The following is a 13,388-nucleotide window of genomic DNA, read 5'->3' on the forward strand; positions in this document are numbered from 1 at the left end:
TAGGACTGTCATAAATTCTGCTCTGTGAGATCCCAGGAGGTACCATCCACCCTGAAGGAAGGAAGCAACAGCTTGAGGGGCAAGCCTGTCACATGCCACACGCTTACACTTGTGTAAGTTAGTGGTGCAATGTGTGGAAGGGCTGTCACAGAGGTGGCAACAGTGCTGGTTATGGCTATCCAGACCTGAGGGCAGCGGCTAGAATACAGACAGGTCTCCTCCTGAAGGCCACCAGCCATGTCCTGTGGTCCCAGGGTTGACTCAAAGTGTCTTATTTACAGATTGAAAGAGTCCTGTCATTGCATGTGCTGAAGAGACAGTTGACTGCTCTCTTCGGGGTGATTGCTCAGGTAGCTATGCTCACACGCAAACACTGTTTTCCTTAGATCCGCTGGCACAGTTCTCAACCTTCCTGACTGACATTTCCGTACAGTTCCTCATGTTGTGGTGACCTTCAACAGTAAAATTATCTCATTGCTGCTTCATAACTGTCATTTTGCTGCTGTTACGAATCGTAATGTAAATGTCTGACATGCAGTATATCTGGTAGGAGACCCCTATGGGTGAGAACACTGTCCTGGCAGGGTGATGGGTGTTTGCTCGTAGGGAAAAGGGGGATGGAGGTGATGCCCCTCCCTTGAAGTCCTCCCTTCCCTTCCTGCAGGCTTTACTGAAAGGTCTGAAATCTCCTTTGCTGAGTCTGGCTGTAGGTCAGGAGTGGCTCTTCCTTGCTGCCCCACACTCCTGAGAGCTCAAGCCCTCCAGGAGCAGGCTGACCTGCTGTATGTCCACGCTTCCCCTTGTCTCCCGCAGCTGCTGACCAGCGGTCTGCACAGCAGGGCTGCAGATAGACCTTGGTATAGGGAAGGAGGTTATGGACTTGTGCTCTCTGACAGGGCAGCTTATGGGGGGGGGGGGTTAAGAACGGGGCCAGACAGCTTCCCATATAGTCCTAGGCAAGAGCTACCCTTGGGTGCCTTTCCTGACCCTAAGCTGTCCCTGGCTGCCTTTCTGCAGCTCCTGGGCATTCTGGTCACAACATTACATCTCTCTTCTGTCACTGAATGTTTGGAAACTTCCCCAGCTCAGATGTCACCTGCCCCAGACTCCCTGGCACGGCAGTCCTGTACTCTGAGTCTGCTTCCCAAGGACAATGGGGATACAGTGGTCCCAGCATGCAATGTCCCCATGACCTTTACCCTATCCTGGGTCTCACTCTCTCCCAGAGTTTGCAAAGCTGAGGCAGGGAGCCAGCTCCTGCTCCCAAGGGTGTACTTACTGTAGTGGCTGCCACACATACCCACCAGGATCCATTGTGGATCATAGAGGACAGTCCTGCTGGATGGCTCAGTTGTTGGGGACAGTCCTCCTGCTGGATGGCTCAGTTGTTGGGGGACAGTCCTCTTGCATGGCTCAATTGTTGGGGGACAGTCCTCATGGATGGCTCAGTTGTTGAGGGTCAGTCCTCCTGTATGGCTCAGTTGTTGGGGACAGTCCTCCTGATGGATGGCTCAGTTGTTGGGGACAGTCCTGCTGGATGGCTCAGTTGTTGGGGACAGTCCTCCTGGATGGCTCAGTTGTTGGGGGACAGTCCTCCTGTATGGCTCAGTTGTTGGGGACAGTCCTCCTGTATGGCTCAGTTGTTGGGGACAGTCCTCCTCCTGGATGGCTGAGTTGTTGGGGGACAGTCCTCCTGCTGGATGGCTCAGTTGTTGGGGACAGTCCTGCTGGATGGCTCAGTTGTTGGGGACAGTCCTGCTGGATGGCTCATTTGCTGGATGTCATGACATTTGGTTTCATTCATCAGCTTGACTGGATAAAGTCACATCTTGCTCATTAATGAGGCGCACTTTGGCCTGTCTGTGAGGCCTTTCTATAGAGTCTGAGAGAGGAAGACTGGATGTGGGCAGTAGCATCCCATGGACCAGGGTCCGGGACTGAATAAGTGTGGGAAAACGTGCCCTAGCGTTCATCAGTATGTCCTGACCTGACCAGACGTGAACAGGCCCTGCTTGCCACCACCTTGCTCTCTGCATGGATCAGCAACTGTTCCTATTGCTTGGCACACAATATGAGGGGAAGTCTATGAAGAGGAAGGAATGCCACTGCTCAGCTGGGGTCCCACTCCTTTCTCTGTCCAGGACCCCAGCCCATGAAATGGTGCCACCCACTCTCAGTGGTGGAGGGGTCTCTCTGGAAACACGATTGTAGACATAACCACAAGTGTGTCTCCTAGAAAACTGTCAGTCCAGTAAAGCTGACAATTGAGATTAACCATCATGTCTCCCTACGGGGTACTTCATCCCAGCTCAGAGAACAGCGTTAATCAGCCTGAAGTTCCTTTCGTTCTAGCTAGGACTCTGCAGGCCACGCCTTGGGGCAGCTGGGAACATGCTGTCAGGGCTTCCAGCACCGTGACTCCCCTAAAGCAGGCACAGTGTCACGGCTACAGCGAAAGACCACGCTGTCACTTGACGGTGTCTGGGACACCCTCATCTGAGCCCCCCAATCTCTAAGCATGATGGGACCGAAATGAAGATCAAGGCTCAGAGAAGAATGAGTGGCAGATCCTAATACCCATAATCCCCTTTGTCATGCTCAAGCAGTCACGTGATGACCGGCTTCTCTCAGGATGGCCCATGGCAGCCTCAGGTTCCCAGTGCTTTCTTGGGTAACAGCAGAAGTTACTTTCCAGTAGGACACCAGTGTGTCCTGTTACCTGCTTGAAGGATCGTTTGGGGACTGCTCATGTTGTGAGGTACTTTATAGTCAGGAGACCTGAGCCCCACAATGGAAATGAGGACTTAGGAAGCCTGAGCAGACCTGACCTCTAGGATGGCCTGGAGAGGTGTGTGCTATTCATAATTCCGTAGACTGGGGACTGCCCCCCCCCCAGTGACATAAGAGCCTGGGGCCGCATCTGAGTGCTGAGCCGGCCATTGACCTCAGAGCCTTAGGTCAGCGTGGATCACTCTCTACAACAAACTGTGCCCGCTGTTCAGAAACGCAGGGGAACCCAGGCAATCATATGAGACCAGAGCCAACCGACTAAGACCCAGTCAAAGTTCTGCCAACCACCGCCAACCCTGCCATACTGGGACCTCAGTCAGGGAGTCAGTCTGTTGGTCTCCACCAGCCCCAGCTCTCCATTGTGGAGACACTGATTCTGTCTCAGCATAGGCTTGGCTCCTGCGTGACCTGTGAACCGTCAGAGAAAGACCCAAGTGTCTCCAGCTGGGGGTGCACTGGCCTGGTGTGAAGTGTGGCTGGGGACTGCCCGGTCAGCGACTTGTCCCTGTGAGCCCTGGCCCCTCCCAACACGGAAGTCCCTGTGGCTGGAAACCCTAAGCTGGTTCTACTTTAGGTCTCTGTGGCTCAAGGGAGCTTTGCCTCTGTCAGTTTTCAGATCAAACTTGTGGTTTCTTTTTAAGAATGTTGACCAGTGAGTGGACTTGAATGTCGACTCCCATGACGATCCCCTTCCAGAGAATCTTCTCATGCAGCGCCCAGGAGGCTGCAGGAGAGGGGTGCTCACACCTGTCTCCAGCTGCCCATGACCCTTAGCTCTCCCTTAAGCCAGGACTTCACCTTAGATACCGACCTCCCTGACCTCCACAGACTGGATGTAGGTGGCACCAATGCCCAAATCCATGGCAATTTGAACTGCTGACTTTGGAGTCGCTCCCTGGGGTCTGAGAACTGCTTCTGGGGAGTACCATTTCTCACCCTGGGAGCATCATAGCTACGCAAGTGAAGCTTGTCCGTATCTCATGGAGTCACGTGAAGTGTTGCTCACACATGTGTGCTTTCATTGGAGCCAAAGGGACCTTGGCTGCTGTCATTTCACTCAAGAGCCGTGGTGGCATCTGACACCAGGGTACAAGTCTCATCAAGGGGAAGCCATGTACCAGGCCCTGAGTCGAGACAAAAGACTGACATTTCCTAAGCATCACTCAGAAATGAGCATCTTTCTGTGGTCTGTTGGGGTCTGGAGATAAAGCCAGAAAGGCTTCAGAAGCAGGACAGCGTCACCATTGTCTCATATCATGAGCAGGCCCTTAGCGAGCATTCCTGTGTGCCCGTGTGTTGTCATGAGCAGACACTTACCTTAGCGAGCATTCCTGTGCACCCCTGCGTTGGTTTCTACCATGCAGACCTAGAAATGAACCACATGAAGGGAGAGATGAGCAGAGAGCATGGGCTTTGAAAGCCAGAAAGAAATCGCTAAACGGATGTTGCCACACATTGTTCTGGCGCACCAGCCTGCACCATGGCTCCATTTCTGCAACAAGGATTAGAAGGCCACAGGTTGGACGTATTTGCATTCTAGGCAGTCACAGGCTCTTTCTTGGAAATGGGATTTCATGCGCGCCATAAATAGACTGCAAGGACGAGTGGAGCTTGCTCTCACTGGCACCCTATTTTGAGATGGTAATTTCTATAATCAGCTTATGCGTGCTTATCCTATTTATCCAACGAGTCGCTCCTCTCCAGGCCGAGCATCCAGCCTTTCATTTTCATGATGTTTGTCTATTTTTGAGCTCTCATCTGTTGCTCTCGCCTTTTATTACTGATGCATTTGTTGTCACCTGCAGCCCGATCGTCTGTGCACTTTAATCACACACGGGACCAGCGGCAGGCGCAGTGTGACAGGGTGAACCTCAGAGCCCTGAACCGGCAGGGCCATGTTCAACCCCTTTAAACGCTGGTTTACAAAGAGAAAAACCGATGATATGTTGTTAAGCATCCCTCTCCCACCAAAACCTTCCTCTCCAGCTAGTCTCGCTCCACTCTCATGACATATTCATGTGGGAGGTGGAATGACTAAAATTCATTATGTAAATGTATGAAACTGTCAAACAATAATAAAAAGATTAAAAACTGTAACCTCCTCTCTCTCTAAGTTTATAACTTCGCTCTGTTAGCCTGTCAGCTGTGGTTGGCTTTCTCTAGCACCTCAGCCGGATTTGAACCCCCTAGGAGACACACCTCTCAATGTGTTTGTGGGTCATTTCCAGAGAGGCCTAACTGATGAGGAAAGACCCGCCCCAAATATGGGCAGCACCACCCACAGACAGGAGAGGGAGAGAGAAGAAACCGGCGGGCAACGCCAGCTCTGTCTTTCTGCTTCCCGACTGTGGATGTGGTGTGAGCAGCAGCTCATGTGCCTGCCTCATGCCTTCCCTCCAGCACTGGCTGCCTGCCAACTCTGCTTTCCTTGACTGCTTTACACGGCAACGAGAAAAGTTAATGTGTTATCACCCCCGCCCCCCGAAGTTCAGGAAGCGTTTAAGTGTCTTTCAGTTCAGAGCAGCGGCTCTCAACCTCCCAACGCTGCGACCCTTTTAACACAGTTCCTCATGCTGTGATGCCCCCCAACCATAGAATTTGTTTTGTTGCTACTTCATAACTGTAATTTTGCTACTGTTATGAATCGTAATGTAACTATTTGGTATGCGGGATATCTATTATATGCAGGGTCATTGGATCCCCAGGTTGAGAATCACTGGTCTAATATATTCTGTTAGTGGGATCCTAGCTGGCGACATCTTAGGTGTCCAGCAGTAGATGTTTTGTTCAGTGTTGGCTCATCCACATATGTTACAGAACTTTCATAGTAAGCATGAACAGTTTTGTGTACTAGGAGGTCAGTGCTCTGAGTGTCTTTAAATGAGGGCGTCAGGCCAATTGTCTCCGTCTTTGAATGATGGCATTAGGACAATTGTTTCCGTCTTTGTTCTCGTGTCTCCCGGGATTTTCACAATGCAAAGCAAAGACACCAGACCATAAGTTAAGGGGCAGAGGCAGGTGCAGTGAAAGTATCAAGGCACTCGCTGGTTTAGTGTGACCGCTTAAAGACCTCCAGGCAGGCTGCTGCCTCCTCATCTAGACTGAAGTGAGCAGTGCTCACAGTAGATGCTTCACACATGTCTGCAGGCTTTGCTATCTCGTGTGCATGGCGGGGTTTGCTACTGCTGCCTTCACCTCTCGACGGCAGTGTTGGGGGCATGGTGGAGGTGGTGGTGATGGAGGAGGAGGTAGAGGTGGAGGTGGTGGTGATGGTCGTGGTGGTGGTGATGGAGGAAGAGGTGGTGGTGTAGGTGGTGGTGATGTGGTGATGGTCGTGGTGGTGGTGATAGAGGAGGAGGTGGTGGTGTAGGTGGTGGTGATGGTAGTGGTGGCTGTGGTCATTGTGGTGGTTATGGTAGTGGTGGTGATGGTGGTGGCGGCAGTGGTGGAGGCAGTGGTGTTGATGGTGATGGAGGTGCTGGTAATAACTGTAGGATCCAGGCCTCAGGCTCTGGAGCCCACAGAATCAACACTTTTTTTGTGAGTAAGAAACCCATGATCAGCGAGGTCTGCCCCCTCCCCCCGCAGGCCCTACCTTATCTCAACTCCCTTCCTAATCAGTGCTGTTTCCTGTGTAGGAGTCTTTGTGAGAGATTTCTGGTTCCCTCTGGTCCCCATCAGGTGTTATTAATGGGCTATACCCAGGATCCTTCCCATCAGAGACAAAGGGCATGCAGGGGTCCTTGTGAGCAGGCTCCCTCCTGCTCATCACCCCCCAGCCTTCCTCTTAGGCTGCTCTGACCTCCCTCCTGCTGCCACAACGCTCACCAGGGAAAGAAAGCCCTAACCCACATGTAGTGTGGTCAATCACCAATCACCATGTTGTCCTTCTGAACCTCTCCAGCTAGAATGGGAACCTGGAGGCCAAGGTCCCGGTGCCTCACCACGGGGCTGCTGTCCCACTGATGGATGGGGTTGGGGATGAAGGAACAAACTCATCCGTTCTCTTTTGCTCTACAGTTCGAGATGCTCACAGGGTCCCTGCCGTTCCAGGGGAAGGACAGGAAGGAGACGATGGCCCTCATCCTCAAGTGAGTGTGGGTCCCTACTTCAAAGTAGACACTCCACCCGGGAGCTGAGTCGTGGGCTTTGTGTCGATAGCTGAGGAGGAGGTGGGCTGCTGAGTTCAGTGGGAGCCGTGGTGTTGGGAGGAGCCATCTCTTCATCACCATGGATGGATTGCATGCCGGCTGTGTGTGTGAACCTTGGCTGTCCTGGAAGACCCACTGGGGAATTCTGATGAACTTTCAGACGTAGATTGTCCGGTGTTGGCTTCCAGGTGATGACAGTGGTCTCCTGGGTGGCAGAGAGGGCACAGGTGCAGGCTTCCACTCTCCCTGCTGACCCTGTGCACGGTAACCTGCACTCCACCTGACTGCAGCGGGCACCGGGTGGTTGCAAACCGTTTCTGACTCGGTCTCCTCAGACTCATTTACCTAAAGAACAGGAGAGCTCTAGGGCCACAGAAGAGGCCATCGACCACTGTTGAACCCTTGGCCACCTGCTATAAAGTCCTTGATGAGCTGGGCATAAGAGATGGAAACCCCAAATCAGTAAGGGTCCCATGAAAAGTCACAGTACTGTCCTTGTGTCCCCCACTAGAATGTTGGCATAAAAGGATTTTACTGAACTTAGGAGACATTAGACATTGCAAGCCATACCTTTACGACTTCCTCCTGTATAGACAGGACAGAAGGTAGAAACTCTACTGCAGGGACACATCACAAAGCCTTGCATGATTCAGGATTTCCTTGTGGTCTTCCAGGGCAGCCAGTGACCCTGTATGCATCTGATCCATGTGCTTAGTAGGTAGCTGCCAATAGTTGTACCCTATGTTCTTGGGGGAGCACCTTTGTTCCCTGGGGTTTAATGGGAACTTGTTTTACTTTTGGTGAAAGCTGGGGCAGTCCTCCCAGCAAACCCATATGGGCCCGTGTCTGTCCAGGCTGCGGGTCAGGCCACACTCAGTGCCTGGTGCTGGGTAAGGTCCAAGGACTCCAGGGGCCAATGTTCCGGTTCCAGGCCTTTGGGACGCTCCTTTTGCAGACCTTCTCCATAGTTCTACTTGCCGGGGAAGTAAGAGGACACTGTTCCCAGGGTGCTGGGAAGGAACTCACTGAATACCCTCGCTTGCTTAAGGGAACATGGCATTAGGAAAACTTTGTTTCCATTGGCGGTGCTGGCGGTGCTCGGGGGATCCCTGCTGCTGAGTAAACAGAACAGAATACTGGGAAGAAGGGAAGTTAGGCAGACGCCATGCATCTCCTCTTTGGGCAGGCATGATGAAGCTCCAGCCCAAGATGGACGTAGGCTAGAATCCTACCTGGTAAGCTACTGCCTCGTGGTGCTACACAGATTATTAGAAATGGGTTAGTCAAGATGAGAGAGTAAGCCAGTAAGAGACTAGAGCTAATGGGCCAAGCAGTGTTTAAATGAATACAGTTTGCATGTTGTTATTTCGGGTGTAAAGCTAGCCGTGTGGGGAGCTGGACGGGAAGAAAAGCAGGCCTGCCCGTAGCTCATACTACAGGATCTGAAAGATGAATGGAGCCAGGAGGGAGAGAGAAACTTATTTTAGGTAAGGAACAACATAAGCTAAGTCTTTGTTGCTATTGAACTGAATTAATTCATACCTTGAAGACTGAGTAGTTTATCTTTTAATTCCCTCTTCCCTTGGTTTGCTGTTGATTCTAATCAGGCTGTGCTGAAAGCCTGGGAATTCATTGGTGCATACCATGATACATGTGTTAATTTGACTATTAAGTAGCAGTTGTGGAAATTGCACACTTTTAATTTTGAATATGATCAACAGCCAGCTACAAGTTGCATAAGCTGAAGCTCTTCACATGGTTTTAGGCAGAGCGGGGTCCTCAGGCGAGTGCTGGCACCGTCGTCCGGATGTTTGGGGGGCTGTTCCCTTGCAAGCAGAGCGGCTCACAGAACAGGGCACCACACTTTCCCTTTGTCCTCTCCCTTCTCACCTGTGTTCCCGTCTGTCTTCCAGAGCCAAGCTGGGCATGCCCCAGTTCCTCAGTGTGGAGGCACAGAGCCTGCTGAGGGCCCTCTTCAAGCGGAACCCCTGCAACCGGCTAGGTAAGGGTCCCCACGGTACCCCCTCCTGCAGGAATGCAGTGAGGCTGCCCTCTAGACCCCCTTAGGAATGGGGGGGTCACCATTCAGTGCCCCGTGGGGACATGGTAGACTTCCTCCCTGGGCCCTAACTCTGACTGAACTGTGTGCTTGGCCTTGCTGAGGTCACAGGAAGCAGAGGGTCCCTGAAGCGAGGGAACACTCGCATGTAGTCTAAACTGCACAGACACGTGATCTCATTAGGATTGCTGAAAGGTGTATGATTCTCAATGTATCTTTTTGTTTTTTAATTCTCCGCTTTTGTACAAAACCCCTATATTTTCTTTTTGTCCCTTGTCTCTTTAAGAACTCCATAAACTACAGATAGAATGGTTGAAAGGTCACTTCTATTTATGGCCTCTTAAATTAAGAAGCCCAACACATACAGAGCCCAGACTTACTGTAGCATTAACCAAGCACCGCCCCCTTTCCCCAACTGTACTGGATTTACTGCTTGGCCTGGAAATCCTTGGGGGATGGACTGAGCCGTAAAGATAGAGTAAGGGTCCTGTGGAGGTTTGAGCGCAGCATGCTGGCCGTATGGCTTATCCCACAGATGAGCAGAAGCAACACAGGCCATTGGCTCTGCTTCACAGGTAGGAACACTTCATTCAGAGGCAAGTCAGGAAATATTTCATTCTAGAAGAAATAATTAGATTTTCCTCTCTGCCTGGCTCAGGCCTCGTTTACTTCCTTTTGTGTATCAGCTTCCATTCGGGGAAACTGTGCAGTCATTTACGATCTTCGGTTATTAGAAAATGTCTATTAAAAGCCCTGTCCCCCTTCCTAGGAGTTCCTCCTAGCGTGCGAGGTGACTTGTATACAGTGTGTGGTCTGAGGAATACAGGCCTGTGCTATGCTAGTCCAGCAGTGAAACAGAGCCACATTCGACTTCTAATCCAGGCTTCACGCCAGACACAGCTATTCCCTCCCAAGGTTGCTTTAGAAAAAGTCTGCTTCACTAGCGTATCAAAGACATATCTGCTGTAGTCTTTGTCCTTGGCGTTACCTCCCTCCTCACCCATGACCATCAGTCCCAGACACAGGCAAGGTCTGTGGGGGAGCAGCCCCCGGGAGGATGGCTGCTTCACAACCGACATGGATTTGCCTCTAGTGGAGTGCACAGGAGACACTGGAGAGGGTGCTTGTCCTGCGTGGAGCCTGTGATTCCCTCTGTGGCCAAGCTTGTGAGGCATCGTGAAATGGGCTTTACAGTGCGGACTTTACAGTTAGGCTCAAGAGCTGGGGCCGTTCCCCAGCTGACCAGAGCACTTTACCTGGCAAGAGCTCACCAAGATGACCCACAAGGAGGTGACAGTCCCGGGTAAGCAGCTATGGTCCCCAAGGTGCCAGTGGGGTGACGAGATGGAAATCCCCAGGATGGGAATGTGTGGAGCCACTGTGGAATCCTTGGCATGGCTGTGCGTACAGGGTTGTGTGTGTTGGGCTCTTGATTTGGAGGAAACCCATGGGTCAGAGTCTCTCTGTGCTGTTGTTCTTGGATCGGTTACACAAATCTCAGCTAGGACCTGAGACCTCAGCCAAGAATCACTGTGGCTTCTCACGGGACCAAGAGGGTTATGATCATCCTTACTGGGTAATGTACGCTCACATGTAGTGGTCTAAGGCCCCTGTCGCTCTCTGAACTGCCAGCTTTGCCTTGCTGTGTTCCTTGGTTCCTGGTAGGGAAGGCAGTCGTATACTCAGGGGCAGTGACTCCTGTTTCTTCAGGCCTGCTGCAAGCAAGAACGCCCACTCTGAGGAGTGGGGCATGGAGGACGGGACACTCCTTCTCAGTCAGGGAGCATAGTGGTGTCCACTGGTGTCCACACCAAGGAGGCCACTGGTTCCGGACCTGACCTCAGACTACACTTCCTTCAGCCTATTCCCCCTCTTTGGTGAGCAGCCCTGAGATCAACCTCCCGGGGCACATGGCTAGCACCTGCTCCAGACTGATTTTCTTTGAGATGCTGAGGGTCCCCACATCCAGCATTGCTCATGCTAAGCAAACACTTCATGCACCTCCACCCCTTCTATTCCTCTTGACACAGGTCTTATTAAGTTACCCAGGCTCCTCTGGAATCCACTCCTTATCCAAATAGGCCTTGAATTTTTGAGCATTCTGTCTTGGTCTCCAGAGGAGCTAGGTCAGAGAATACCGGAACACCCCCACCCCTCAGAACACACTGCTTCAGAATCGCTTCGTAGCTCTCAGGTTCCCCAAAATGCAGGAGAACCCGTTCACTTATCATTACCGCTCACCTCTGAACCCCAGAGTTCCGTCTAGAGCTCAGCCCTGCTTCCGACCGTCTTCTGAAGTTTTGATCCTAGCCTGATCTTTCTTGCAATCCTGGGGTACTCCTTGGTCCCTTCCTGAGTGGCCTAAACTGTCCAGTGTAAGTACAGCCATGCTGAGTGGGACCCTGAGACAGTCAGGGGATGGTGAGAGACGCTGCTTAGTGCGTAGGTGAACAAGTCATGTGACCTGCACTGTGCTCCAGCAGCCGCCCTAGGTCAAGGGCTTGTGGTGGTGCTGTAGAGTAGCTCAAAGGAGAACCCTGATCCATTTATAAATGGAGGCATCTGATGAGAACTACTTTGGGCTGCAACAATGTAATTCTGCTTGTGGGGGGTCTGTCACAGGAGGCCATGTGCTGATGTAGGTTTTGAGGCATCACCTGGCAGCTGGGCTCCCGCTGTCATGGTGTTCTGTCCTCTGTGACCTGTCTTTTCATTCCCATGCTTGCCTTATGATGAGCAAGTAGCCGCAACAGCTCCAGGAGGCCATAGCATCTGTATTGAAGGGAGGAGGGACAGAGCAAGCAAGTGCTGTGTCCCTTTGTGGGGAAAGCGTATTTGAAAGTCCCCTCAAAGCTTACTATCACTTCTTGTTGATAGAACTTGCTCACCTGGCACTTCTGAGTAGAAGAAAGGCAGAAAGCAGGCATCTGTGGTTGGGGCGAAATAAGAAAGGCTGGGGACCAGGTTTCCTTAGCAGCCACCAGGGTCAGCGAGAGGGTCCAACAAGTCACAGCTGGTGCAGGCAGGTGTGCTGTCTGCTCACCTTGGACCTGGGCTGCTAGACGATGAAAGAAATCCCTGGGAGCATTTGCTGATGCTGAGAGAACAGGAAAGAGGTGAGACTAGACACTCCAAGAAGGTTGGAGATGCGGGGGTCAGTGATGGCCAATTTGGCACCCAGCCAGGTCTTTAGTCCAGCCCTCTCCATTGTCCTCATCACGGGGTAAAGCAGAAGAAATGATGACAGCAAATGGTTTACCTGAGTCCCACTCCCAGCTAGGATGGAGGCTGGAGCTCTTGTTCACTCGGGGATTCTCCACCAGAGACTTTCGGATGTTCTCGCCACATCAGCATCCACAGCCGAGAAATTCCTCTCTGGTCTCCCCGCAGTGTGGTGTTGTGGCGCTCAGATCTGCTTAGGAGCAGCCATTTCTGGCCATTCCATCTTCCTGGACTGGGGATGCCACGGCTGTAGACTCATTTTGCCAACATTGTGTTTTGACTCCAGAGTATAAAAATCAATATTCCTGCCCCGTTGATTTCCCGGAGGAGAGACCAGCCTTCCTTCTGTCCACTCCAGCATGTATAAGGGTCTCCACAGAAGTGAAGGGTTCCTTGTTAGTTTGGGCCGTAGATGGTGGAACACACAGGCTCTTGCTGTCTGAGCCTCTGTGCCTATCCACAAGTGTGTATTGGCCCTGACCTGGGACTAACTAAGTGAGTGACCTTGGGAGTCAGCTCTTCTCCCTGAGGAGTGAGGTCAGTTGGTCCCTGAGGTCCCTCCTGACTTCACCAGCCCAGGGCTCTGCGTACCCTCTCCCTCATCCAGGGAGACATCCTGGGCCCTCATCTCAAATGTGGAATTCGTGCAGCTCATAAAACTGGCCCATCACAGCATCCAGCTCGTTCCTGTGCTTGTCCAACCATGAGCTTTGGGGAACCTGTTATATCTGGCTTTTGTCATAAACACCTGCTTTTCAGGACATCAGGAAAACATAAGGGCTCCTTGTCAGAAGCCTCAAAATAGGGGACATGCCCTTCACGACCACAACGGTGCTTGGGACACAGCCATCTATTGTTCAAAAGCTATCACCAGGGCTGACAGCCAAAAGGGCTTGGTGTTCTGGAGCAGTGTCAGGTCAGAGTCCTGTGTAGAACCTGAGTCGGAGCCAGCATCGGCACCTCACTAACTGTGGCAGGACCACTGTCACATCCTGCCCACAGGGTCTCCCATCGGGATAGACAGACCTTTGCAAAACGCTCTCTATGTTCATGTTGTCTCTCTGAGTCCTTGGAGATCTGCCAGTCTTGCAGATAAACTGTCTTTAATTCACACATGGATTCTATACTCAATTTACACCAAGGTTGTCCCTCTTCTCTCTTCACCT

General features: G+C 51.9%; 1 protein-coding gene across 4 annotated transcripts in view; it reads left to right on the plus strand.

The window, feature by feature from the left end:
- Positions 1-13,388, plus strand: part of Rps6ka2 (ribosomal protein S6 kinase A2) — a 270,352-nt gene that overhangs the window by 217,662 nt on the left and 39,302 nt on the right. For all 4 annotated transcript variants that reach the window (XM_075951153.1, XM_075951172.1, XM_075951161.1 and 1 more), the window contains 2 exons: positions 6,811-6,881; positions 8,855-8,943. In XM_075951153.1, coding sequence (XP_075807268.1) covers positions 6,811-6,881; positions 8,855-8,943 — 160 coding nt within the window. The remainder of the gene's footprint in view (positions 1-6,810; positions 6,882-8,854; positions 8,944-13,388) is intronic.

The sequence above is a fragment of the Microtus pennsylvanicus genome, chromosome 1, assembly GCF_037038515.1.
Source record: "Microtus pennsylvanicus isolate mMicPen1 chromosome 1, mMicPen1.hap1, whole genome shotgun sequence".
Taxonomy (NCBI): domain Eukaryota; kingdom Metazoa; phylum Chordata; class Mammalia; order Rodentia; family Cricetidae; genus Microtus; species Microtus pennsylvanicus.